This window comes from Chroicocephalus ridibundus, chromosome 19 (assembly GCF_963924245.1).
Source record: "Chroicocephalus ridibundus chromosome 19, bChrRid1.1, whole genome shotgun sequence".
Classification (NCBI taxonomy): domain Eukaryota; kingdom Metazoa; phylum Chordata; class Aves; order Charadriiformes; family Laridae; genus Chroicocephalus; species Chroicocephalus ridibundus.
This window is the reverse complement of record NC_086302.1, coordinates 5020361-5047964: the sequence shown is the minus strand read 5'-3', so window position 1 is coordinate 5047964 and position 27604 is coordinate 5020361. Positions and strand designations below refer to the sequence as shown.

General features: G+C 60.2%; 2 protein-coding genes across 8 annotated transcripts; both read right to left on the bottom strand.

Moving 5' to 3' along the window:
• Positions 1-3247: 3247 nt before the first annotated feature.
• Positions 3248-18492, bottom strand: ZDHHC18 (zinc finger DHHC-type palmitoyltransferase 18). 4 transcript variants are annotated; one of them, XM_063355858.1, is made up of 10 exons: positions 18210-18492; positions 15231-15391; positions 13227-13376; positions 11708-11845; positions 11196-11244; positions 10456-10558; positions 8810-8919; positions 7448-7547; positions 4984-5077; positions 3248-4088 (listed from the first exon to the last, which is right to left on the bottom strand). In XM_063355858.1, the coding sequence occupies exons 1-9, from the start codon at positions 18464-18466 to the stop codon at positions 5036-5038; spliced, it is 1110 nt and encodes a 369-aa protein (XP_063211928.1). In that variant the 5' UTR covers positions 18467-18492; the 3' UTR covers positions 3248-4088; positions 4984-5035. The 4 variants fall into 4 exon arrangements, with proteins under 4 accessions (XP_063211928.1, XP_063211927.1, XP_063211929.1 ...); XM_063355857.1 differs by lacking the exons at positions 3248-4088; positions 4984-5077 and adding an exon at positions 6174-7198; XM_063355861.1 differs by lacking the exons at positions 3248-4088; positions 4984-5077 and adding an exon at positions 9481-9700 and having other exon boundaries at positions 7530-7547.
• Positions 18493-19230: 738 nt separating this feature from the next.
• On the bottom strand, positions 19231-27003 carry PIGV (phosphatidylinositol glycan anchor biosynthesis class V). 4 transcript variants are annotated; one of them, XM_063356037.1, is made up of 5 exons: positions 26816-27003; positions 24870-24971; positions 23072-23228; positions 20518-21675; positions 19231-19677 (listed from the first exon to the last, which is right to left on the bottom strand). In XM_063356037.1, the coding sequence occupies exons 3-5, from the start codon at positions 23156-23158 to the stop codon at positions 19372-19374; spliced, it is 1551 nt and encodes a 516-aa protein (XP_063212107.1). In that variant the 5' UTR covers positions 23159-23228; positions 24870-24971; positions 26816-27003; the 3' UTR covers positions 19231-19371. The 4 variants fall into 4 exon arrangements, with proteins under 4 accessions (XP_063212107.1, XP_063212109.1, XP_063212105.1 ...); XM_063356039.1 differs by lacking the exon at positions 26816-27003 and adding an exon at positions 26381-26524 and having other exon boundaries at positions 24868-24971; XM_063356035.1 differs by lacking the exons at positions 24870-24971; positions 26816-27003 and adding an exon at positions 23916-24190.
• Between the last annotated feature and the right edge of the window lie 601 nt (positions 27004-27604).

Sequence of the window (27604 nt, the reverse complement as noted above, 5' to 3'; positions counted from 1 at the left end):
CGTCGCCGGGATTCGTTTTTGGCTGAGCGTCGGAGCCTCGAGCGAGAGCGGGAGGAGCCAGCGAGGCCGAAGGAGTGTCCTCCTCCTCCTCCTCCTCTGCTTCCTCCCCGCCGAGCCCAGCCTTAAAAGGAAAATTGCCGTGAATCATCATCCCCCGGGCGGCTGGGGAAGGGGCGAGGAGGTGGGGGGGCCACCAACGCCCTGCCCTCCCCGTGGGTCCCCGGGGAGGGCTCGGCGGTGGGTGCAGCACCCGTGGATGCCCCGAGGCGGGGGTCTCCCCGCAGCCAACACCCACCCCAGGACCAAGGGGATGCCCATCGCGCTGCTAAAAGCGCTGGGGAGGAGGCGGGGGGGGGCAGCGGGTGGTTTATCATTTCGGAGGAGGGGGGGGTACACCGGGACGCGGCAGCGTTCAGCTCTTCCCACCCTCCCCTCAGAGAAACGGGCCACGGGGTGTGTCTGGTCGTAAAAATGGTTTCCTCCCCCCCCCCCCCCCCTCCGCCCCGAAATCATATCACTGTCGGTTTTTTATATGCTGATTAACTTCACTGGTAATTGCGAGGGCTTGACGGGCAGGTATTTATTCCCACAGGTGGGGAAACCGAGGCAGAGAAGCTCAGCAACTCGCCCAAGCGCCGCGGGAGGGACCGCCCCGAAGCCGGCTGCCATCGCCCCGTGCCTTTGAGCCGCCGCGTGGCGGGACCGGCCTGACACATCCCCCCAACCCCCTCCCCAAAAAACCTCCCAGAGTGGGGAATCCACCATCGGTGTGAGCCTGGATCCGTCCGGCGGCAGGGAAACACCCCACCACCACCACCACCCCCCCCAGCCCCACTGAATTCGGGGCTCCCCCATCGCTCACCTCCATCCCAGGGCTGTGTATCCCCATCCCAGCATCTCGCCAGGGACTTAGCTCTTAACCAAAGAGTTTTGGCGTGGGGTTTTTTTTTTGTTTTAATTTTATTTTTTTAATTTTTTTAATCACTTTTTTTAAATTTTCTTTTTTTTTTTTTTTTTTTTTTTTTTGACACGAACTCACTGGCGGTGGCTGGGCCCGCCGGTGGAAACACGCCGCCCTCCCTCCCCGATTAGGATCTGGGCTTCGTGTTGCGCTGCAGTTTCACTCTCGACCTGCTCCGGCTTGTTGCCACACGCCGGGCGCTGGCGGCTGCTGGCCGGGTTGGCGAAGCCGTGGCCTCGCAGCCGGTGCCAAGCCCCGGCGCTATCATCTGCCGTGCGGGAGCCGTGCGGGAAGGGCAGGGTGGGGCGGGCGCCCGGCGGCATCGGGCCAAGGCAAAAAGGGGTTGGTGGTTGGGTTTTGTATTTATTTTAAAAATAAATAAATAAAATTTAAAAAAAAAACAAAACCAAAAAACCAATCAGTGTGACTCGCTGCTTTACTCATCCCTGCAAACAGCCCTCGGTGCCACCCCGGTTGGCAGCGCTCGGTTGCCATCAGCCCCCCCCCCGGCCTTGCTCCGGTCCCCCGGGATGGGGTGATGGAGGATGCTGGGGATGGAGGACATGAGGAAGACCCAAGGATGCTTTTTCCGAAGGAGTTCAGCCCAGGAAAAGACACACCACCCCCCCCCCCACACACACACACCCCAACCTCCACACTGCTCCCTCCCCACCTTGGCAAGGGGGATTCAGGGCTGCTCGCCCCCTCCCTGGCCGAGCCCCCGGCCACATGGTGGGGTTGGGATGCCCCTGCCCACCGTGGGGCTCACACGAAGTGTCAGCACGAGGGTGTCCAGCTCCACCAGCCCCGCCACAACCCCTCCGTGTCCTCCCCCCCAGCCCCCCCGTGGCCCCCCTCTGCCTCCGGGGACTCGCCACGTGCAGCAATTAGAGCTCCTTCCCCAGCTGAGCGGGAGCCACCATGGGAGCGGGTGACACCCCAGTGGGTCGGGAAGAGGCGTTTTCCGAAGGAACAGCCACATGGGAGCCCACTGCCCGTCTCCCTCCTCTGCCTGGGCGGGGGAGGAAGACCCACAGGGATCCTCTAAGAGCGTCAACCAAGCAGAAAAGCCCCCATAGAGGGGCTGGGGGCCAAACGGGCAGCCCGACGTACCCAGCCCTCTGAAAACCACTTTGCAAAAAGGCGAGGCCACAATCCCCGGGTGGGAATTAACCCGCAGCCCTTCGCACGGCAAAGCTGTACGCGGTCGGGGTCTGTGGCCCCCGCCACCCCCCCCCCCCACCCCCCCCCCCCCAGCCCCGCTGAAGGACTTGCCACCAGCCCCGGCTTCAACACCTCGGGCTGATCCTGCAATATCCCGGCTGCGTTTGGGCTGTTTCATCCTCCCATGGCAGCTTTGCAGCACCTCTCCATGGGGAGACCCCCCCGCCCCTTCCCCAGGCTGGCCGGACGCCCCCCCTGCAGCGGGACGGGGTGTGCGATGGCTCGGCTGCGGCTCGGGCGTCTGCTCGGCAGCCCCTGCCAAAGGGGGCTGAGCCGCTGCCAAATTTTGGGTTGCAATGGGCTGAGAGGAGGCTACAAAAGCGTTCTGCTCTACGGGTTTCGTGAAAATCAGAGGGGGGTGGGGGGGGGGGGTGAAGGGAAGAGCCCCGGCTCCCTACGCAGAGGCTGCAGCATCCCCCTGCGGAGCACCCCTGGGTGCCCCGAAGGATGAAGAGCAGCAGCAGAAGGTGCGTCACCCCCACACCCCCCCGAGAGAGGGACACCCGGTTCAGCCCCAGCCCCGGGGGACGCTGCCCAGGCCAGCAGCCCAGCTGGCGACGCTGCAGGGCTGGGGCGCTCCGGCGGCTCCGCCATGGCAGGAGGAGGCAGAGGATGCTCGTGGCCATTCCCAGAGGCGCTGGAAGGATGCTGACAGCCCACCCGGGCCACCCCGGCCTCTCCCATCCGGCCCTGCCACTCTCCCCCTCCCCGGGGCTGTGGGGACGCTGCCGCCTCCCGGCCCTTCAGCAGGGGACAAATTCTGCCGAATTTTGCCGCGTCCCAGGTCCCGCAGGCGCTGCCCATCGCTCCCTCCCCGGCCCCAGCTGTACAGGGCGCAGGGTCACAGAAGGCTGGGACTTGCCTCAAGGCCACCGCTGGTGCCACAGCTGAGTTTAGGGAGCTCTGGGCTCCCGGCCCCGTGGCCAACGTGGCTGACGGCAGAGGGGTGCAGCCCTCCCCGGCCCCCCCCCGCCACCCGCCCCACGCAGCACCGACGTGCCCGGGCACGAGCTGCAGGGAGCAGCTCCCTTCCGCCGGCAGAGCAGCAGCCAGGCGCTGGCGTACAGTAAATAGGAGAAATTTTTATTTGTTACAAAAGTAAAAGGCAGAAATAGACGGTGAATCCTACTGGGCGCTGGGCTGGGCGGGGGGAGGTCAGACCTGGCTGCGCAGCCCCCATCCCGGCCACCGGCGGTGGGAGGACGCGGTGCTGGAGCCCCCGCAATGGCTGGTCACGGTCCTGCGGGTCTTCAACCCCTTCCCCTAAAACTAGAGCCACGTTAAGACGGAACGGGAGGGGGAGAGCTGGCTGGGGCGGGCGGGGGGGGCGGGTTGCAAGGTTAATTCTGACCACGCACTAACTCCTGCCCGCGGAGGAGAGTCCTGAGGCGCAGGGACACGGCTGGGAGAGGGGTTGCTGGGGTCGGGTGTGTGATGCCACCGGCGTCACGAGGCGCTGGCGTGAAGCCTGCTCCTTTCGCAAGCCCGCCGGAACGCTCACCGCTATCTTCCAGCATCTGCGGGAGGGGAGACACCTTCACCGGGCGGGGGTGGGGGTAAGGCTGGGGGGTTACGGGGAGCCACCGGCATCCTCGGCTCGGTTGCATGAGTCCATCCAGTGGCGGGAGACAGCAGGAACTCCAGTTATTGCACTCGGGTGGGACGGCTGTATGGCTTCGAGCTCTGAACCGGCGGGACGGCCGTCCCGGCTCCCGCAGAAGGGTTGGAAAAGCTTTTCCTTGTGCACGGCCGCTTTCCCCCTCTCTCTTGGGGTGGGTGGGAGGGAGGAAGGCGCAGCCCTGGCGAGCGGAGGCACTGGTGGTGGTCATGGCTGTAGTCTCTTGGCTCCCCACAGGGTGCTCCAAGAGGGGCAGGGGGCTGCGGGCCACCAGGGCTCTTGACGCTTGATGGACCCGGTGTGAGCGAGAGGAGGAAGAGAAAGAGAGGGTTAGTGCCAGAAATACAGGAGCGAGGAGCAGCAGGGAGCAGAGCGGAGCACCGGGGCTCGGTGGCGGCAAGGGGTGACAGCGCGGGACGGAGGAGAGCGCTGGCAGCCTTCCTCCACGGCTGCCGCCGAGGCTGGAGCAGGCAGGAGCTGCGGGGGGGAGCGGGGGGGGACCGAGGGGCAGCACCACAGCCCACAAGCGAAGCAGGGCTTCATTGCAACGTGCTGTGGAAGGAACTTACCGCGGTCAAGGGGAAAATAGGAGGAGGAACCTGGTGTGCGAACAGAGGGGGAGGGAGGGGAGGGACCGGGGGTCAGAGCTGGGGTTAAAATCTGTTCCAGGCTCCCACTCCTCTGGTCGAGCCACAGCTGGCTCCAAACGCCACATCTCTGCGTGAGTTGGGGGCTTCCTCCGAGCCCGTCATGGCATCTCCGAGCACGAGCCACCACGGCGTGCCATCCAGCGAGCCCCGGGCTACACAAACCCCCCGCCCGGAGCCTGAGCCCACCCTCAGCCACGCCGTTTTCCACACACACCCCCCCACCGTGGACTGGGCAGCTCCGTCTTGTCCCAAAGCCCAGCACGAAGCCGGGGGGGGGGGGGAAACCATCCCTCTCTTCTCGCCAAGGCTGCGGGCAACCCCTCTGGCAGGCAGCCCCGCACCGAGACGGCACGGCCCAGGGCCGGCAGCGCCTCGCGCCGGTGGGATGCTGGTGGGATGGATGGGACACACGGCACACAGATGTCTACACAACCGGAGGGTGACGGGCTCCGCGGGCAGAGCTGGTCCATGCAGTGGAGATGAGATGGGTCGCTGGGGCGGATGATGGGGAGAAGAAAGCGCTTTCTTACCAGCTAGCCCTCAGAAAGCGGGGCTAACGTCCAAGGAGGGGGGCAAATCCCGTCAGGCTGTGCAGGAAATGGCAAAATCCTGGCAGGCGTCCTCCTGGGGAAGACACCAGAGATTACGCACCTCACCACCCACCGGCGCTGGGTGAGACACGGGGACCACACGGAGCCTGGCACAGCCCTGGAGCGAGCCCCGGGGAGGGGACGGGCGAGTGGATGAGACGCGGCCCGGGCTGGAGACGGGGGACAGAAAAATCCCTTCCTCCAGCAAGAGCCAGGGCAGCACCAATTGCCGCTGAGCATCCCTCGCAGCCCCATCCTGCGGGAGGCTATAGGAGCTTCCAGGTAAACCTCATAGAGGCCAACCGCCCTGTTAAACACTGCAACGCCCGCTCTTTTCTGTCTTAAAGGAAGAAAAATAATCATCCAAGCGATTAACTCTTTAAAAATATAGTTTTTATTACGTTGAGTAACAAAGGGAAGGGGCTTAAATAAAAACAGGAAGGAGTTTGGCCCCTGATAACGCCCCCGACACTGCTCCTCACTCCCCGGCACCCCCAGACCCCCTCGGCACGGCCCAGCTGGGCTCGCCCCGAGGCTCCTCCGCGGCGGGGGACAAGCCCCGCTGGGGCCATCCCTGCGGGAGAAGCGGGGTGGGAAGGGCAGGGCGGCCTCTCCGGATGCAACACGGGCAACGTCCTAAAGCGCCTGGCCCGTGAGATGGCACGAAGCAAGGGCCATCTGATGCGGTAGGGATTCAGCAGCCTCTGCGGCCGTGCTCTCACCTCGGCTCTTCGCGGAGGGCAAGGGAGAGCCGGTGGCCACAGCGAACAAGCACCGAGATGTTTGTGCGGCCACCAGCCGGGTGAGGCCGGGGCAACCTTGTGCCTCTGCCGGTCCCCCAGCGTGCCCCGAAGCTGCCTGCGGGCTGGCACTGTCTGCTCGAGCGTGCAAAGCACAACGCTGGTGAGTTCGCGGGGGACAGGCTGCCCCCCGCCCCCGAAATGTGCTGCCTCCCCCTGAGGTTGACACACAGGCGTCTGACCCACGGAAACCTACCCAGGCAGCTTGACCCGGAACACTGCAAGCCTCTGCCCTGGTGCTAACAAGCCCAACGCTACCTGTGCCGAATTATAAAATGTTCTACATCATAGGAAAAAAAAAACAAAACAAAACAAAAAAAAATCTACAAATTGTGCAAAAATATCCAGCAGCTTTTAATCACATGATTCAAGTATTGCTAACGAGGTCTGTGATTCTCCTCTAGGCACGCTCCAGTGTCGGTGAGGCAGAGCTGCCCAGCCCGGCTCTCCCGTGCCTCCCCAGGGACGGAGCAATGCTCCGGGATGCGCCCCTGGCACACGGGAATGGCTCCGGAGGCGCCGGGGACAGCCCTGGCTCTCACCTGCCGGCCAGAAACGCAAACCCAGAGCACAACGTGAGGTTATCAGAGACCAGCACTCGCTAACTGCTTCCTCTGGGAAGCTCCACCTCAGGATTTCACCCACTTTGCTGTTGCCTTTCGGAGGAGACAGGACATGACCAGGCTTCCCTGGCAAACCAAGGTTCCCAAATCTTACAAGTGTAGCCTTGCCACCCAGCATCTCACGACGAGAGCCGCAGAACGCTGTGTGTTTCTTCTTCCCCGTTAAAAGGGGGGTCCTCCTACTTCGTATCCTTGCTGCAAAACGTTGTCTTCCTGACCGGCCGGGCCAAAACTCAACGAGGTTTTCAACACCCTCTCAGTGACCAGCCAGAAAACAGGATCACCAGCAGCTGGGACCGCTAGCTAGCTTCCACGGCTGCTGGGAGCCAGAGTCCTCCCAGCCCAACAGCCCCAACTTACCAAGGCACAGCAGCTTCTGGAAAAGAAAAGCCGCTCCGGCAGCGGCCGAGGTGAGAACCCGGCCATTAAGAGACAGAACAGCCCTTCCACGTGGGCGCAGGGCAGCAGGACGCGTTCACGGAGATAACGGGGATACCAGGGAACGTACGCTTCCACCAGCCCAGCAGACGAGGCATCACAGCCCAGCTCAGAGTGGGAACCAGCCCCCACCTCCCACCTCAGTATATTCCCGGCAGGAAACACAGCAAAACCCTGGAGCAGACGCTCCGGGCTCAGAGCTCTGGTGGCTCCCCAAGACCTATTTGCTTCCCGGGCGCAGCAGGAACTCCCTGCTTTCTGCACGAGTCTGAGGGTCTTGCATGCTGTTGGGCTCTACCAGTCCAAAGTCCAGATCACAGTGAAACATATAAACAAAAAAATAATAAATAAATTTAAAAAAAAAAATAAAAATAAAAAATATAAAGGCAACGTATGGCTCGACTGAGTCTTTGGCAGCTCTGCATCGCAGGGCTGTCCCGCCTGAGCTGGGGAGATGTTGGAGGGGAAGGTACCGGCTGGAGCGAGGTGCAGGCACAGCAGGCACTGGGTTACACCACAGCACCGCTAGGGAATGCCTCCTACCATGCTGGTGTCGGTTTTGGCTCCGAAGGAAGGGATTTCGCTCTTCGGACTGGACGGGGTCCCGCCATCTGGCTGGATAAATCCTCTTCTGTCTATCAAACTGGAAAACAGAAGAAGGGAAGAGCGTGGGAGGGGAGAGGAGTTAAGGGAACGAAGGCTGGGCGAAGGCGGGAGCGCACGGGCCGCGGAGAGGGCCGTCCTCGTGGGAGCTGCTAACCAGAGCACGGGCAGGAGCTGCCCATTAGACAAACCACAGACTTATCACACAAGCCACCGAACAGCCTTCGGGCCGTTAGAGCTTTGGGTCACCGCAAACCCAAACGGGAACTGGCGAAAGGCCTTTACGACAGGAAAACACCACGAACGGGGAAAAGAACGGGAGTAAAAACGCTACTCTCCCCACAACCTCCCAGCAAAGAGCTCGGTTCCCCGAATCCGCAGATTTGCCGTCTCCGAGTGGCAGCACGGGCATTTCGGCAGCCCTGAACCCAACAAAAAGCTCGGGGGTACTTCAGAGAGCAGGGCCAGGTGTGCAAGCGTACAACGCGCTTTGACTCTTGCTGCACAGCCTGGCACCTTCCCCTGCCGCCACGTTACACCGAGTTCGCACCTCTGAGACGCTCCGCACAAATCCAAATAGGATCCGGTGGAAAAAAAAAAAAGCCCTGTCTGGAGGATCCCCACACGCCCGAGGACAGGCTGGGAGCCCCACGCCGGCGGCACGGCGCAAGGGGATGCCGGCCTGACTCTGCCCAATTGCACCCTCTTGTGACAAAGCGGCGATAATCCTGCTTCGGGTCCAAAGCTTCCTTAGGCCTGCAGCAAACCGCTCGCCCGCATCCTTGCTTTAACACCAGTTCTGGTTAACTCACGGGTGAGAGCGCTTGGTGGGACGCTACTAAGCATTTCGGGTAACCCCGGCGTTGGTAAAAGCCCGGGCGTCCCCGCTGCCTGGCGCGGCGCTCTGCTGGCTGCTTGCCACGACGCTGGATCCTCAGAGCAGAGGAAGAAAAACACGTGCTAAGACGTACTCGCCGCTACCGGCATTTAACCAGCTGCCGCCGAGCTCTTTGGTGCCGTTACCCTGCCCTTATCGAACCTCAGGATGCGTCTTATCTGCCAACTCCACGGAACTATTACAAATGACCCGAACTCATCGCTCCAAGGCGGGAGAAGCAACAGTTCTCTCTCTCAGACGTTTCTCCAGCCGCTCTCTGCGGAGACTGGGAAACTTTCCCCACCAGCACGGGAGCAGATGTGTTTGTGCCGACTCCCCCGAATCCTGATAAACCCGTCCTTTCCCAGGCCCCTCTTGCAGAGCGGGATGCGATTCCCGACGCCGCGGAGGTCGCAGGCTCTTACCTGGGATGGAACGGTCCGCACAGCACCGCGCAGCAGTTTGTGAGGATACTTTTATGGCTGTAGGGATTGGCAAACTCCGAGCCCCTCTTATTTGACCAGGACCCTTTGATCTGAAAGGGAAAGGATAGACGCGGATTAAGATACGAAAGATCTGATAGCAGATAATTAATTACACGGTAACGGACTCGGTTCAAACCCTTGCTCCAGAGGTGGAAGGCTTGTCTTACTGCCGACGTCCTCCCTCTCTTTGCTTTAACAGGCAGCACAGCTGCAGAGAGGCAGCCAGAGGAGAGCAACACGCTGCTCCTGCCTCCGCCAAGGCTCAACCTTGCAGCTAGAAAGCCCCAAAGCTGCGCCCTCCCTGCGCTGCACGGCAGCTTGTCGGCGGCTCCCTCTTCAACACCACCCTCCTCCTCCTCCTCCTCCTCCTCCCCTCGTTCTCTGCGAGGCTGCAAGCTCCTGGGTCCCTCCCGGGCTCCTCCGGCCGAGCCAAGAGCGAGGGGATTCCCAGGCCGGGCTGCCACAGGAGGCAACGATTTCATCTGCCCCAACCCCGAGCAGCTGCCACCGGGACTCTGATTTCGAAACCCCGGTCACGCCAAGCGTAGGCACACACGCGTGGGCAGATGCTATACCCGGCCTCAGGCCCCTGGCTGCAGCGAACCATTTACCATTACATTTCCTCCTTTTTTTTGGTTTTGTTGGGGTTTTTTTGTTTTCTTTTTTTTTTTTTTTTTACTTCCTCTCCTCAGTTGCAGCATAAGGCTGGCCAGGCGGGCAACGCAGCCGGAGCGGCAACGGGCCACGTGCTTGGGACCTGGCGCTCCCAGAACCGGGGTGCGACCCTCCGTTGGCTTCACTTTACGTGGCCGTGAGCATCTCCGCCAACACCTCCGAACGCAACAGAAAGGTGGACGGGAGAGGGGAGGGGAAAAAAAAAATGTTAAAAAAAAAAAAAAAAAGATGCAAACCTGCCTTCTGCGGAGCTGGAAGCCTCCAGCAAGGATTACAGGTCCTTCTGGCCAGGAGGGTGAATTTAGATTCCAAGGATCAGACAGATCCTGCTTTTCCGTACAATCTGCCCTGCTCAGGGTACTCACGGGGCCCTCGGAGCCTGCCTGCCCCCCAGACTTTTTAAGGTACGTCTCGTCAGGAGGTGGCTGGGCGTTATTTGCCCGTTAGGCACGAGGAACTGACAGAGACAAAGGGACTTGCCCAGGGTCTCAGAGGAAACCTGTGGTTATGCAGGACGCTGAATTAAGATCACCCGTGTCCCAGGCTAACACCCAAATAAATCTCTGGGGCCGGCCTGCCTTTTTTTTTTTTTTTTTTTTTAAATCTCGGAACTCCTAATTTTAAGCGAGGCCGCATACAGACTGGAAAAAACACGCACGTGACTTTTTCTAACATTTCAGCCTGACGCTGCCAAGCAACACGTCTTGCACGGTCCCCCCCGCTGCCGCGTGCTGCTTTTCCCCCCCCGCCCAGCTACCTGAAACTACAGGCTAAAAAACGCCGTTTTAGGGCAGGGGCTGCGTGCTTGGCGGTGGATGATGGCAGGCAGCCGCGGATCCTCTGGAAGCCTCACCTCCGCTTAGGAAGGACCGGGGCCGGCCCTGCAGAAGGACAAGCGTCCAGGTACTTACGTCTTCGTTCGTCGTCAGGTTGGAGGCCACTAAATAAGTGTGAAAACCTGAGAGGCCCAAAATAGACCAGACTGAGAAAAAACAAATCACCAGCTCCAGCACAGTGGGGAAGGAAAGAAAAAAAAAAAAAAAAGTCAAGGAAGTCTCGGGGAACAAAATGATCCTGCAAGGAGAGGACTGATTTGGGAGGTACGTGCTGTGACTACGCATGCTGGGCCACGAAAACATCCCAGCGAGCTTCCCATTCCCCACACCATTCTGCGGGCACCCAGCAAGGCACTGCCTGTTCCAGCCGCTTCCCTTTCCACGTAAACTGGGAAACAAGTTTGTCACCTGCTCTCAGTCCCCAGCGGTGAACTAAAGAAAGAATCACAGAATGGTTAGAATTGGAAGGGACCTAAAAGATCATCTGGTTCCACCCCCCTGCCCTGGGCAGGGACACCTCCCACCAGCCCAGGTTGCTCCAAGCCCCGGCCAACCTGGCCTTGAACCCCTCCAGGGATGGGGCAGCCACAGCTTCTCTGGGCAACCTGGGCCAATTAAAGCTCTTCCCAATTTGGGGATGTTCTATCAGCCTACGGATGCCTGTCTGCCCCAACCAGGTAGCTCGGGAACTAAATTAAGTCGTGGAAAGTACCCGAAGGTGACCCTACAAAGAGCTCGCTGCGCTTCTGTTCCACAATTAGCATCGCTGCGCCAGCGCTCGGCAGCCTGAGCCGCCGACGGCGTCAGAAGGATATCTCGCAGGTGTCGTCTTCAGAGTGGCGAGGAATCCATCTCTCTGAGAGCCTGCAAAGCAAAACGGGACAAGGAACGCCGTCCCATCAGGCAGCCCTGCATCTCCAGCCAACGCTTCACCCCCGAGCACGCAGCCACCCCCCGCTGCGGGCCACAGGGATCTGCCCGGCTGCCCGAGAAACATCTACGGTCTGGAACTTTGCCGAAACGTCAGCGCGTAGACACAGCTCCAGGAGATTCGGGGCTGACGGGCAAGTCACCTTCCCCGCCAGGTTAAGGGCGGACGCACCCACCAGCTCTGGTGGGGACAACCCAGTCACCAGCTCCCCCGGTCTCTCTGCAGCCAGGTGCAGGGTGGATCTGGGGTTCCCTGCCGTCTGAGACCCCCTTTATTCGGCTGGGGGGGGAAACAGGGATAGACCCTTCCCACGCTCTGTCCAACAGGAACGGTGACCGGTGCTGCCCCGTGGCCGGCAGCAGGGCACGCGTGGCTGCTCGCGCCCGCCGTACTTACGCAGAGTGAGGTGGGTGACGACGCAAGCGAAGATGAAGGCCGTCAGGAAGGAGAGGGAGAGGATGAAGGCGTAGAAGTAGCGATAGTTGCGCTTGCCCACGCAGTTGCCCACCCAGGGGCAGTGGTGATCGAACCTCTCTGAAACAAAAGGGACGTGGTGAGGACTCCTGCCACCTCGCACCCCGTGACAGAGCAAATTCCGCCGAGCCTGCAAAAACCAGGGGCTCCAAATTGAGCTTCCACCCACCACCCTGAGACCCGCACCTCTTGCGGCACCGCATTAGCGAGAAGTTTCAAGGCGGCCCCGCCGCCTGCTCACATGCCCCTTTTTTTAAGCATCGAAGGCCAAACCTTTCCTCTCGGCAAGCCCTGCACAAATACAAACCTCGTGACTGGTAACATCTACCATTACTAAAACCGAAAGAGAAGAGGGAAAGTTTTTCCAGCACTTCGCAGCGCCGGCTGTGCCTGCGCGCAGCATCGCTGCTCCCTTTCCGCGCGTCAGCTTCCCCCGCCTTCTCGGCGGGGGCGGAAAAACAGTTTTCAAAGTTATAAAGATACGCCTCTCAAACCACAGAAACTGCCTGGGAACCCAGGGCAGGTGCAGCGTATCTGGAGAGACTCCCCACCGCCTTCTAATGAAAGGGCCGCGTTTCAGACCAACCATTCCGCAGGGGACGCCAGCTCAAATAAAACCCGTCGCACACAAAGCGGGCACAAGCCCGCGCCCCCGGCCGGCTCCTCTCCAAACCCTGCCCCAGCCGCGGCTGCTTTCCGGCGAGCTGCGCCAGCGCGAGGAGGCGTCACGGCCACCCACCGCCATCCCCAAACGCAGAACGCTTGGCGATTCCCAAATTTCTTCTCTTCAGCAGAGCCTTGGGGTCCTGCAGCGGGTCGGTGGCTCCTCAGGCTGCCCCGGCAGAGAGCGTAAAGCACAACCTCCGCATCCACACAGAGCAGCCACGCGAGGATTAAAATCTCCATTAAAATGTCCCCAAATCAGATGCCACCCCGCCGCCAGTTCAAGCTGCTGCGGTGCAGCCTGGGAACCCCCCCCTGCCCACCCCCCCTCTGCCTGTCCCTGCCCGCGGGAAGCCACCAGAGACTTTTCTTCGGGTCTTTGTTCATTGCCTCCTGCCCCGCCGCAGTCTGAGGGCACGGGGAGAGGACACAGAAGAGCTCAACCCGCATCCACGGCGGTGCCTCTGCCAGCCTGGCACCAGCACGGCCACAGGCAACACGGAGCCCGCGGCAAACCCTGTGTTCGGTGGGGGCCTCAACCGCATTTCATGGCACAGACCTCCCCAAACCTGGGAAAGCAGAGAGACACGGAGTCTTGGACGTGCCGCCCCCTTGCCCCGAGCCACCGCACTTGGTGTTGCTTTCATTTCAAGCGGGAAGAAGAAAAACCGCTTGGCATCTCGCTTTATAATCCTTTACGAGACGCAGAAGCAACCTGTCCAGGAACATAAACCACACGCACGCGGGACAGCGGCACCTTTCCTCTCTCCGGGCTTACCCACGCAGTTGTCGCAGACGCTGCAGTGAGAGGTGCGGGGAGGGCGGAACATTTTGCAGGTGTAGCAGTACTTGAGTTTCACCACGTACTTGTTTATGACCACCTCCATGGTGCGGGCCGGCGGGCGGTAGGTAGAGGTGCCCATGCTGTCTGCAAGGACAAGGAGGGACAGTCAAACCCGCGCAGGCGAAACCCAAGCCCCCCCGTATCCGCTCCCTGGCAGGGTAAGGGATCGGCGCGTGCTCTCCCGGTTTTAATCAGAAGCCGAGAGGCAGCTCAGCCGACAGGATTTGTTGCGGGGTGGGCAGCCAGGAACTCCAGTCAGCTCCTCGCAGCATTATTTATGTCCTTTCCTTGTCTGGCAACGCTGCTGGGATGCCAGGAGGAAGTAATATCTGCCCAACAGTTTGAGAACATAAAGCAATTTATAAATAGCGAGCGTAAAAGCAGCAGAGTTAGCGTGCCCAGCGACACCAACTCATCTCCCCGCGTCTAACGGATCACCACGCAAGGAGAGACAACATCATCTGTTAAGGCACGGGTGGTTCCTCCTCTGCTGTAAGCATCCAAGTTACCGAGACGAGGGCAAACCTCCGCAGAAGCAGCCCCGGCCACCCCTAGCACACGACTCGCCGACCCGCAGCCGGAGAGACTCATTCCCAGCACAGCGGGGGAGGACAGCCAGCGGGTCCCGCGTGCTCCAGGCGGATTTTGTTGAAATTTAACACGTGTCTCTTAGAAGACGAGAGGATTCCTCCTCCTCAAGGTCGAAACTGGGGATTTTTAGAGACACCGCGAGTTACACCTGCCTGCGCCGGCACTTCGTTATTCACTGGGCGCTGGCAGCTGGAGGCCGTTCCTCTGCTCAGCAAAAGCTGGAAAACCTCTGTATCGCGTTTGCAGTTTTGGGGGTTATTCCCTTATTTTAGTCACTCTTAAAAGAGCACCTTCCCAACTCCGAGGAAGTCTTGGCAAACGGACATGTAACAGTGAGCACGTTAAGAGGGTAAGAAGTGGATTATATTAACGGTAACAGCTGGCACATCAGGCAGCATCTGCAGCCAGATTACTGCTTTAAGCACTTATATATAGAAACACGGATAACCGCTCTGAGGATATTTTAAAACCGTATTTTTTCAGTCGGATGTAGAATTACTGCCTTGCAACCATCTTCGGCGGGGCAGATTCAAGCTGTCTCACGTTAGCTTTGCTGAAGCATTTGTGACTACGGGTCACAGCACCAAGGTCCACGGGTGCTGGACACATACACCTTCTTGGCCGCCACCAGAAGAGCGTGACGTGGCAGTTTTTCGCTGGGGACAAACGTTAGCATACTGTTGGAAACCATCGCAACAAAGGAAACACTGCAGCACAGCAGGCTCAGTGGCAAATCGTAATCTTAAAAAGCACTCACGCCTAAGTTAATTACCCTACGTCCTCACCACCCGTATTTTAGGGAAGGCGGCAGAGGGTCAGATTCCTCCGAGTCTGGACAACGATCACCGTTACAGAGCAGTGCGCACTCTCGCTCCGTCTTCAAGAGCCTGGCAGCGTGATCCTGACGGGGACTTCGTGCTCCCCCGGCCGCTGGCACACAGTCCTTAACGTGTTTGGGACACGGGTGCCACAAGCTGTCCCTCCCCCGAGCTCTGCACGAGCCGCTGCCCGCTCAGGTGTCGTCCCGAGGGCAGGAACAGACACAGCCACGACCCACCGTACGGGGCTTTGCCTCGGAGAGCGATGGGACGGGATAGAAACGAAAGTCATCTCTGCAGACCCTCTCTCTGAAGCGCTGCCGGCTGTGCTCGAGGAGCTCGTCGCATCTCTTTTACCGGGACTTTTAAGACGTTATCAAGACATATCATTGTCAAGCTCCGCGATTTGATACTCCGGCTTTTTCTCCAGAGACTCACTGAGGCTGAAACGCGTGTGACACACACACACACACACACGCACACACACACGCACTGGACCAAACACAGGAGAGGGTCACAGAAGTCTCACCGATCCGCTTTTCCAGGTCTGCGGCCTCGCTCGGGGTGGCTCTGGGCAGGATACCCGGGTCTCGGAAGCTCGTCTGGAGCAGGCAGCTGATGACGAAGAAGAAGAGGACGGCTGCAATGATGGGGATGGCCAAGGTGAGGTGACTGGCAAGGAAGGGGCAGCTGTTAAAAGAAAAGGGAAAAAAAACACATCGTTACCAACCACCGCTACAGAACCGGCTATCGGCGGCGACGTTACACACTACGGATTATCACGGGGGGGGGTGGGCTGGAGCACCTCTGCTTTGCAGAGACCTCTGGAACAGCAAGAGCCAGCCCAGGAAACACTGGAGTAGCACTGGGAAGACAGGGTCTTTGGCACCAAGGTGGCAGTACAAGCCCCTCTGCACAAGCTCTTCGCCCTTCTGAAGTCCCAGAATCCCGTTTCAAAAACCTGGCAGCTGCCCCAAAGCTCGGTCACCTTCTACAACAGCGGCATCGAGAACACGCGGAGAAACACCCCAAGCTAAGCAGGAATCAACACCTGCGTGAACGCGATCCCATTCGGTCCAACACCAGAAGCCGAGAGGGCACTTGGCTTCCATTCAAGGCAGCTTTGATGTCTCCGGATGACCCGCGTGCCCTTCACGGCGTGCCAGATGTTTGGCCAGCGATGCCTTCCAGCATCGACGCTGCCAGGACAAGCCATCGGGCACCTCGGCAGACGATGCCCGCTCCAGGGCTTGCGGCGCTACGACCCGGGGGTGTTTTATCACGGATGGGGACCGGCGCGATGGCACCCCACATCAGGGCAGCTCCGTTATTGGCAGCACGATGGGTGAAGGCTGCCGAGGAACACGGATCTTTGCACGGCGCGGTGTCGGAGCCCCCCCTCCCGTCCCTTTCTCCGTGGGGGGATTTGCTATTATAAGCACCGATAAGTCGAGCGCAGACAGGGAAGCTGCTTGAGCCCCGATGTCTGCGGGCAGCGCTAAGTCTCAGTAACGCCGCGAGGCAGTTTGAGAGGATTAAGCAACTTTTGTTTCAACTCCCGGAGCTCAGCTGTCCAGAACAAAGCAGCCACCGAGCCCCTCGGTCGGACAGAAAGGTCTCCGAAATGAGAGATGCGAGCTTCTCGCCACCCCTTTTCTGGGAGAATCTCTGGACCCCGCTTTCCCCCGCCAGGCAACAAGAAATCACGTTAAAAAACGTGAAGCGCAGTGCAGACCCAGGCAAGATGTATTTGCTCTGTATCTAGCAAACGGTAACCCCTGCGACAGGAGCACACGGCTAAAATAACAACGCAGAAAGCCCCAGGGCATCTTCCACCAAGAAAAGAGTGACTAGGCAAGGAGGGAGGGGGGAGCAGATGTCCTCTGCTTGGCCCCGCACAGAGCGGTGACTGCGCCAGCGCTGCCCGTTGGTTTCAGACGCAGCAGAGAAAGCTGTTGGAGGGGCAGAGACGGCACGAAGAAAGGAGTTTTTCGCATGGGGGATGCCGTTACTGCCTCCTGCAGCGGCCTGTCTGCCCCTTCCAGCTCATCCGACGTCTCAGAACCTCTAATCCGAGCAAATACCTTCATCTCCCCCCGCCTGCAGGCTTGGGCAGCTTTACTCGGAGACTCGCAGGGATAACGCCGTGATCCGAAGGCAGGCGTGACCCCCCCCCAGCCCCAGCTTCATACAGCGGCAGGAAAAACAAGCTCCCTTCCCTCCCCGGGCAGGATCGGGGAGGCAGGAGAGCAGAAGGTCTCAGAGGTGTCGGTAACCAACGGTGCTCCATCCCCGGCTCCTCCGTGTAACGGGGTGCTCCTGGCTCTCCCCTCCCTCGGGGCGCAGGAGAGGGATGGCTTTCCTAAAGCGGAGGGGACGGGGAGCGATGCAGCCCCCTCTTCCCCAGGCACCCCTGCACAGTGGGGGCAGAGCTCCAGCGCAGACCCTCCAGGTGGGACCCCAAAGAGTTTCACCCTTTATCAAGGACCTTTCACCGAAACGCTGCTCCTGCTGCCTCTGCTGACCAAGACCACCGGTCCTGGGGCGGGGGGTGCCTCCTGACTGCGATCCTGGACCAGTTCTCCCCTCTGTAGCAGGAGGGGAAACTGGGAATATCTTTAGAGAGCAGGAGGAGATCCTGGGGGGGGGATCTTTAGAGAGCGGGAGGAGATCCTGGGGGGGGGATCTTTAGAGAGCGGGAGGAGATCCTGGGGGGGGGATCTTTAGAGAGCGGGAGGAGATCCTGGGGGGGGGATCTTTAGAGAGCGGGAGGAGATCCTGGGGGGGGGATCTTTAGAGAGCGGGAGGAGATCCTGGGGGGGGGATCTTTAGAGAGCGGGAGGAGATCCTGGGGGGGGGATCTTTAGAGAGCGGGAGGAGATCCTGGGGGGGGGGATCTTTAGAGGGCAGGAGGAGATCCTGGGGGGGGGATCTTTAGAGGGCAGGAGGGGATCCTGGGGGGATGTTAAACCTCTTCCCCAGACCAGACTGGGCAAAAAAGGTCCAAGGCCACCCCCGTCTCCCCACCACCACCCCCGCGAAGAGGGACGGGCCATGGGGGAGCCGTGGCTGGCTGCAAAGCGGGTCTGGGGGCTGTGCAGGGGGGGGAATGGCGGGGAGAAGGAAGGGATATGGGGGATCCCATGGAGGAATTAGAAAGAGATGCCCCCCCGCCCCCCCAGCCCACCCCCCTCCCACCACGAGGGCGTGGGTGGGATAACAGCTAACCAACGGCACCCCCCCCCCCCCCGGAAAGGCTTAAAGGAGGATGGGGGGCACGGGACGGGGGCTGCTCGGAGACCCCACACGGCTTCACCCCAGCAGGGCAGGGGGCCCGATCCCGGGAAAGGGGGCCCTATCCCAGGAAAGGGGGTAGCCGATACCGGGAAGCGGGGGGGGGAAGACGGGGACACCGGCGGGACCCCCCAGCAGAGGAAGGGGGGGACCCCGCGACCCCGCAGCCCCCCCGGCCGTGCCGAGAGCCCCCATCCCGTCATCCCGCACTCACTCGAAGGCGAAGAAGAGCCCGCTGGTGGCCAGGATGAGGCCGAGGGTGAGGGCGAAGACTCCGCTGTGCCGGGCCAGCATGAGGCGGCCGCCGCAGTAGAACCGGTTGCGGCCGGGGAAAACCTCCCACTTCCGCCGGGGCCGGCGGGTGGCACCGGACCGCTCCAGGCCGGCGGCTGGCGGGGGCGAGGAAGCGACGGTGCCGGTAGCCGGCCCCGCTACCCCCGGCGGGATCTGCCGGTACTCGCACTCCTTCATGGCGCCGCAGCGCCCGCCCCGCCCCGCCCCGCCCCGCAGCGCCCCCTGCCGGCCGCGCCGGGGGCAGCCCCGCCCCGCTACCGGGAGGGGACAAGGGCGGGGGGGGGTCGGACCGGGAAACTCTCCGTGGTTACCGGGGGCGGGGGGAGGGATGCGGGGGAGCGGACAGCGCGCCCCCCCCACCCCGGCCCGCAACCAGGCGAGGTCACCGGAGGAGCGGCGTGCCCCGGTCGGCCCCGAGGTGTGGGGAGAGAAGGAACCGCGGGGGGGGGGGGGGCGTGTCTCAGTGGCACCGAGGGGGCCCCCCCCGCACCGGGGGGGTCCCAGCGGCACCGGGAGGGTCCCAGCGGCACCGGGGAGGTCCCAGCAGCACCGCGGGGGCGTCCCAGCAGCACCGGTAGACCCTACCGGTGGAGACCCTACCGGTAGACCCTACCCTAGGGGAGGGTCCCAGTGGCACCGGGGAGGTCCCAGCGGCACTGGGAGGGGGGGGGGTCCCAGCGGCTCATACAAGGCAGCAGACCCCCCCCCCCCCTGCGCCCATCAAGGGCACTTCCCGGAGATTTCCGGGAAGCTGGCGGACACGGATCCGTGCCATAAATACCGGCTCGGTGGCAGTAGGTCCCCCAGAGGATGGAGGAACCAAGAGGTATTCCCCATCCCAGGCAGCTTACGGGAATTTTGGCCATCAGGAATGACAGCAGAGAGGGGGCAGGACGCTGTAGCATCAGCAAAGAACATGGACATGGCCAGGCAGCGACAGCTCGGTACATAACTGAGGACTGATGCCTTCATTGCACCCAACAGCATCCTTACAGGTACATCAAGCTTTTTAGCAAAAGCGGGTTTCAGTTCTGAGCAGCGCTGCTGCCCCACGACCCGCCTGCACCAACACACCCCCCCGGCTACGTCCATGGCAAGAAGTTGCAGTGCAGGATCAGTCCCAGCAGCCAGAAGGAGAGGAAGAATCCGAGGATGCATTTGCCAAGGGGGGTGATTAATCTGCAGTTCAGCAGCAGCCTCACAACGGGGTTTTCAGGAGTCCTTTTCCCGCAGGAACCAGATTGACCTCGAAGAGATTGCTCGGGGCGAGGTGCCGCAGTTTGGCGATCGGTCCCTTCGCTCCAGAGCAAAGGTTCGCGTTCTTGAAGGAGGTGAGCGGAAAACCAGTACAGGATGGGAGAGGAGGAGCCAAGGAAGCGGGTCAGCACCTGAAGACGACAGGCAGAGCCAAAAATCACATAAGCTGCAGGTCTCTGACTGTCACCGACCCTCATCCCGAGGACGGAAGGAGCCATCCATCCGCCTCAGACGGGCTGCTGAGAAAGGGGACTGAAATACGGCCCCAGTTCCCGGTGCTGGAGTTTATTCCATTGAAATGAAACTCCTCTCAGCTCAAGCCGCTTCACTCATTAAGACATCTGTGTAAGCGATCAAGCGGTCCCCAGGTTTTGGACAAACACGGTAACTAATTGTCACCATCCCACTGAAACCCTTGTCGCCATCCAGCTCAGGAGCTGGGATGGGGCAGCAGCTTCAGGGGAGATTTGAATCTCACTCTTCAATTATTTTTTCACTGGAACCCCCAACCTTTAGTGCCACCAGCTGTGTCCTAAATAGACCTTCACACACTTTCTAGGGACGGGTGACAGGCTCTGGATCCTTCCATTGCCATCCATTAAGCTCAGACAACGTGACAACGACCCAGTATCCTTGTCCCCAAACCGCCGGCTCGCAGTGCTCGGCAAAACTGGCCTTAAGCCCACATCAAACGTCACCAACACCAGCTGGACCCTTTGATCCATGTCCTGGTGTCCTCATCACACCGAGCCCCTGGGAAAATCTCTTTGGGAGATTCCTCTGGCAGAGCAGAGGGATTAAGCGGCTTTGGGAACTCTCGGTGGAAGCAGCTTCCAAAGAGGAAAGGCAAAGCTTTTGGTTTGCGTTGCCCTGCAGCTGGGCCAGCTCCAGGCTGTGACTGTCACTGCCTTGGCCACCACGCCGCGCTCCCCTGAAGAAATCGCTCCTGCGCGTTGCGGTGAAGGTCCTACCTGCACGTGCATGCAGAAGAATCCGAATGCCAGCAGGACCGTGGCATGGACCACGTACACGAAGACAGCGGGGCAGCAAAACCCAGCGCTTGGTTTACCTCCTTCTTCACTCTTTCTTCTCTCTAGACCAAGAGTTAGGCAGTGCCGGGGGTTTGCAATGATGTAGGTCCAGGCAGCCCACGAGCCCAGAAGCGTGATAGGCAAAGCAAGCAAGAAATTTGGTATCTGTCTGAGCTCAAAATACCTTAGAAAACCCACATTCCAGTAAGCGTCTTGAATATAGGAATAGACCACGGGGAATCGCTGGGAGCACCAAGGGGGTTTGTCCCCATCGGTGGCCACCAGACGATAGCCCTTGTCCAGCGCCAGCTGCAGCAGCGGTTTGGGGATGGTCGGCTCCAGGCCGGTGCCAGCACCACAGAACCTCACGTAGGCGTAATACTGAAATAAAGCAAAAGGCAGAAAAATCCCAGCGCACACCAGAACCGCTGAAGATGCCAGGCTGAGGAGCTGCTTCCACAACGGAGGGAGCTTCCTTACCGGCCCTGAAACCCCCTGGAGCTGAAGGGCAAAGCATTTACCGCGGGAGTAGAGAAAGAAGCCGGCATTAATAAGCCCGTTGGCACGCACCCCAGAAGCGAGGGAGAAGAGCAGCCCGCTGAGCCAGCTCTGCCCCGTCTCCAGTTGCCACATGGCACTGAACGCCAGGAAGGCAAACGTGCTCTCTGAGTAAGCAGCTGCCATAAATACGTTGGCAGGGCTGAGCGAAAAGAGAAGGGCAGCAAGGAAAGCCAGCCTGCGGCACCGCAGCACCGCGCAGCCCAGTTTATACAGGGCAGCGGCTGCCAGGATAGAAAAAAGGGAATTAAGAAGCACGGCTGATAGCAGGAGGCGGCTCCGCAACCGCAGCAGCCGCTGCAAGGGCCACAGAGCACCCTCGGCCAGGGCACGCAGGGCCAGGGGGTACAGCGGGAAGAAGGCGCAGTTGTGCTCGTACAGGTAACCCCGCTCGGCGATGAAGAGGAAATGCTCCGCATCCCAGCGCGAGAGGCCTCCCAGCAGCTGCTCCAAGAGCAGGTCCCACAGGCCAGGCTCCGGCAGGCGAGGGGGAGAGAAGGCGTCTGCGGCGTGATCCGGGATCAGGAGGTTAAACAGAGCCTGGAAAAAAAACAGAAAAAGGGGATTGAAGTCCAGCAGAGATCCTCTTGTACCTTACGGAAAGCACCGAGCAGGAGGAGGACTCCTGGGTTTCACAGGAGGGGACAGGAGCAGCACAGAAGCCAGGCTGAGGGACTGTGAAAAGCTGCAAACACAGTCTTTTGGGGTATTTACACCCGAACTGAATAAAGCTCTGGACCGCATCCAGCATGAATCCCCACGGAACTGGACAGGGAAAGGCTGCTCAGCCCCGTGCTCAGGCACGTCTAACCGCATACGTTGACGCTGGGTGCCTCTGCAGCACTGGTGAGCCTCCGCTTCTACTCGGTTTGGCATCACTGTCCCAGCTGACGTACAAGGGAGAGGGAACAGAACGAGAGAAAAAACATTTTCCCAGAGCAAACCGATGCAGGAGACAGCGGCCGATTCCCAGGCCCCCTCTCTAGTCTCTACATCACTCCATCACCTCTGCAACTCGGCAGGCGACCGAGTTCTCTTTCTGGAGAGGAGCAAGCAGAACGCACACACCTCTCTCTCCGTGAGCTTGTGGTGCTGGCCACGTTTTAAAAGGTGAGAGAAAAACCCAGAGAGCTCCTGAGATAGGAGGTACGCAACTTAACGCGTCGTAATGTAATTCCAAATGAAAATATGTTTAAAAAAAAAAAAAACCCAGAAGGTAAACTGCGTAGCTTAACTACACGTAGATCGGGATGAGTCCCCTGCAATAAGTTCAGCGTTGCCAGAGAAAAGTCCACGCTGAACAAATTGGGACTAAAAGACACAGAAAGCCGCCGTTCTACCACGAAGCACGCATCTGGTCTACCCAGGCCCCTGGCATTCCCAACACGGAGTCTTTCATCTCGGCTGATGGTTCCGCTCAGCCCTACCCAGTGGTGACCGGGGCTGCCGCAATCTGCCAGCTGGCTGGTGGCCTGCCGCTGAAGAGCTTTCTCAGGCTGATTTTGTTCCAGGAGGGCCGTGGCCACAGCCAGGCTCTCTGCTGGCTGTCTCGGTACGCGCAGGTGGGACGGAGCGAGCATCCGAGCTCTCCCCACGCTCGGAGAAGGACGGCTCTGGGCGTGAGACTCGGGCGGAATGTGCAGGAGGAGATTATTGTTCCCTTTCTGTGGATAAACTGAGGCTTCAGCCTCTCGTGCTGCCGAACCTCTTGCGACAGCGGCGTGAAAACACAGCGCGTTACAAGGAATTTTATGTAATTTTACTTTACAGCAACCTGCCTCCCTGGATGCAGCTGGTTCTCCAAAGGAGAAGACGATTTCCCACTCAAGCAGAACCAGCTCGCCCCCGGTGCACGAGGCAGTACCGAAGAGAGAAGCCTCGGAGCAGCAAACGAGAGACGTCGCAGCATTTTTTGGCTGAGGAAGAGGGGACTTGCCTGCAGCAGAAGCGTCAGGGCCCTGCAGCACACCGCAAACCACACGACCTCTCGGAGGCGGGGGTCTTGCCTGCTCACCAGCTCCATTCTGAGCTTGAAAGTTGCCTCAAGTAGGTCACTGATGCCAGGGAAATTCTCCCTCCGGTTCTCTGGAAACCTGAATTGATAAACAGAGAGGACAGACGCAGAAAGGTATTTCTGGCTTCAGCCATGTTTGTAAATTATGCGCTTTTATTTACTACCAGGCACTTCAAAGGGCTGCAAATCTCTATGAAGAAGTCACTTATGAAAGAGATCACAGATAGGGGAGATGACGCGGAAGACCTCTTTGATATTGTTCCTATTAAAAAAAATAATTTCCCTGACTTCTTAACCTTGGCCAGGATGCAGAGGGAGAGAGGTTGTAACGCGTCCTCTCAGCCCATTTCTTACCGGGCCAGTGTAAATACCAGAAGCAGACAGGCTCAGCGGCCGCCTCAGCAGAAACACCAGCGGCTCCGCCAAGCATCTACGCACACGTTCGAGTTCCAATGCGCTGAATGGAATTTAAACCATTTTTTTTTTTTTTTTTCTGGAACGGAGACAGAATGAAAATGCGGACTCTGAGCATAACACCTGTGTAAGCAGTTTGCTGACCGGGGCTCGCAGCCGGCTGCGCGCTGCCGGGCATGTTCCCTCCTCTCTCCCGCTCTCTGCCTGGTGTTTGCCCCTGGGAAGCCGAGAGCGGCTTTTCTCCGGAATGCCTCCACGGCACCGACCCCACAAGCTCCGTCAGAGCAAGGCTGAGGTGCCTTCTCAGACACGCAGGCGTCCCCTCACCCCTTCTACCCATCAGAGGCAGCACCTCCAGGATGTGACACTCGCACCATTTCCCCTCCATCGCCACCTGCAATTTTCCAACATTTTGGCAGGGGGTCCCGGTCCGCAGGGCGAGGGCATCGCTGCAAACTGCGCACGCTGAGGTGGCTCTCCTCCACCTCGTCCCTGCAAACCCCACCAGCGAGGCTTAACCCGCTTTGCGGAGTCTCGCTGCTTTCCCTGCCGCGTATATTCCGGGTTGACGTTCCGGGAGCAGCGAGGAGAACGCCTGGCCCAGCGCCACGAACGGCAGGCGCTATCGGTTACGCCGCTTTTTAAGATAACGCATTTCTTCCGTTGGTTCCCCCGCCGCCAACCGCCTTGCAGTCTGCGAAACAGAAGACCCGCAGCTCTCGCTGGGTTCCGGCGACACCACATCCTGCACCCTCTCCCACCTGCCAGCTTTCTGACCCAGCGCCTTCCAGCGCCATAAAGACCCCCCAAACCCATCACTCCGTGATCTAAAAACACGCTGAGGTTTTCCTATTCCCGTTTTACCGACGGAGAAAAAAAAACTCAGCAGGTTAAAAACGGCAGGAGAGAGCAGAAAGCAAGCAGTCAGCAAAGCAAAAAACCAAGATCCAGATACACTCCTTTAGAATTCCAGTCCCCAACCACAGGGTTACGCTTTTTATTTAACCACGTACAAAAGTTTTGGGTTTGCTCATTTTCTTCTCTTGCTCCAGAGCATTCGCAGCTACAAAGCGACTCGTGGGAGACACATTCTCCTGAATCACGAAGCTGCGGCGTTAAGAGAGGGGCTACTTCTACTAACGCGCCTTCACAGCTGCAAATCCTACTAAAGCTCAGCGGCAAAAAATTGCCCCGGCGCTTTAAATATTTTTTTAAAAAGCTGAGAAAAACGCCTCGCATGAACGTGCCAAGGAGGCTCAAAAGCAAAGAGCTTTAAAAAGCCCGTTCCCGTCACGACGCAGCACACCTTGTCACGGAAAGCTGCAGCCCACGACGGCCGCTCCGGCGGAGAACACGGCGTCGGGAGCTGGAACGTCTCTACCCCAAAAAGCGCCGCGTGAAAGAGCACCTGCACGGACGGAAAAAGGACAGGAAAAGGCAGAAGCGGGTTAAAAATATTTCAGTAAAGACAGGCGAAGTCTTAAATTAATCTTAAAGGCGTTCGGCGTTTCCCTCCGCTCTCCGACGCGAAGCGCGTTTTGCTCACTCTGGAAACCGCGCTGAAAAAAAAGGATGTGAATATGAACAAAATAGACGCGGGGTAAATTATGATGTAAATGAAAATATGAACTCAGCAAGGTCCGTACAGCTGCAGTGGGGACCGATGGCCACCCGGTGGCAGCAGCCACTCGCCACAAAGCCCGGCAACCAGCTCCTGGCTGGGCCACAGGGTTCCTATCGGGAAACCCGCTCCAGCCTGCACCCCAGGAATGCTTGGAGAGAGGTTTGGGCACCTCTTGGTGCTTCTCCAACCTGCTGTTAAGAGTCGGGAGGTTCTCCAGAATTATTTAAACCCCCATTCTACCCAGGGCGCCAAAGAAATAAAAGGGGATTTTTGGCAATCCTGTTTTCCCAGTGCTGTTTCCGTGAGCCTGGGGAGCTTTCGGCCTCGTGGCCGCTTTCGCTCCGGCTGCGCTGTCCGGATGGAAGCGGGGATGTGGGAACTTTTGTGGGAACGAAACCTGGCCCAGTTTGCGCAAACTTAAGGCGTCCCGTCCATCCTGGGAGGAGGGAGCCGGCGGGAGCTGGGGGTGTCCGGATGGGACACGGCAAGGAGCCGGGGGCGATGGATGGCCAACCGCCGGAATCCCGCTCTGCCGAGGGCACCCGCGCTCCCCACGAGGGACCGAGTCCTGCCGCGGCCTCGCGCTCCGGTTGTGCCACGTCCTTCGGCGGCTCAGCGGCCATGGGGGGAGGCAGGGCCCGTTCCCCCGGCGTCAAGAGCCAGGATTTGTGGGACCCAGCCGGGGTCGAAGCGCTTAATAGGGGTATTTCCAAGATGAGGGACAATTACCGCCTGTGCGTTCGTTAACGGGTTGACACCCCAGGCCGCATGGAGCAGCCCGCGGTGGGGGGGGGCTCGCCCCGGCTCCCGGCCGCCATCACCAGGCCTCGGCCCCGCGGTACCGGCCCGCGGTCCCCGCTCCCCGCCAGCGGGACCGAGCCTCCGAGGTCCGGCCCGTCCCCGCCGGGGCCCACCGCCGCCCCCCGTGACCTCTGCCCGGTGGGACCCCCTGGTTCGGCGCCCCCCGGGGCGGTTCGACCCCCCCCCCCCGGCCTCACGACGGGGGGACACCGGGGCCTACCCGGACACCCCCGCCCCGGTCCCCTCATGGCCGCCCGGGGGTGGGGGTGTCTCTGCGGGGGGCGGGGCCCCCACCCGAGCAAAGCGGGGGAGGGGGGAGAGGGGGGAGGGGCGTGTCACCGCCCCTCCCCCACCCCCCGCGGCGCGCGCGCGCGGCCCGGCCCCGCCCCCACCTGAGCGCCCGGCGAGCGGATCCCGCGCCGGCTCCATCCCGCCGTCAGCGCTTCCGGCCACGCCTCTTCCGGGGCTGCGCGCGCCGCCGCGTCACGTGTGCGGCGGTAGTTGGGAAGGGGGGAGGAAGGGGCGGGCGGCGCCATCTTTGTTAAGGGCGGGCGGAGGCGCCGGTGGCCCCGCGGCCCGTGGGTCCAACTCTCCGCCAAGGCCGTGGCGCCGGGCAGCCACCGGGCAGGCAGGGCCGGAGGGAACGGGGCGGAGCAGGCGGGGCCCTGCTCCACCCGAGGCATCGCTCCCGGGGGTGCGCCAACACCCAGCTCAAAGGGAGCCGCCACACGGCAGGGCCCAACCGCGGCTCGTGCCAAAACACATTAAGCGACATCACGTTAACAATAGCCGGGTAATAAGCGCATGTTATTATATTAATTACTTACTCTTACAAGAGGGTGGGCAGGTTTCGCTCCAGATCCCGTCCGCATGATGACGGAGGTGTTGGGTTTTACCGTGGCCCCGGCCCAGCTCACACCACGCCGGGCCACAGCCGTCAGGGCCCTGGCAGCACCCTCAGGGCTCCCTCCTGCCGCTGGCACAGCACCAGCAACAACTCTTTGGGCTTAAAACCGACACGCCGCAGCACAGGCCTGACCATATCTACTGCAGCGACGACGGAGAAACCATCACTGCCCACCCAGACCCCAAGGGGGACCCCCAAGTGCCTTTAAACAGGGCTCTGGCTTGGGAAGGAGTCAAGTTTTTCCCCTTGCTGGTAAAAATGGGAATCAGCAGAGTAGTGCAGGTCAGAGAGAGGTGTTTTATAGAACGCCTGCAGAAATGGAAAGCTTTGCCTACGAATCAGGTCAAAGCATCGCGAGTAATGGTTTTTAACTGGAAGAGGGGAGATTTAGATGAGATCTTGGGAAGAAATTCTTGGCTGTGAGGGCGGTGAGCCCCTGGCCCAGGTTGCCCAGGGAAGCTGTGACTGCCCCATCCCTGGAGGGGTTCAAGGCCAGGTTGGACGGGGCTTGGAGCAACCTGGGCTGGTGGGAGGTGTCCCTGCCCAGGGCAGGGGGTGGCACTGGGTGGGCTTTAAGGTCCCTTCCAACCCGAACCATTCTGTGATTTGCATTCTGGGCAGCCAAGTCGAGTTTGCAATCAGGTGGGGCTCTCAAAATAGTCCCCCATTGCAAACTGTGAACACTGCTTGTTCTCATTTTACTAATTTC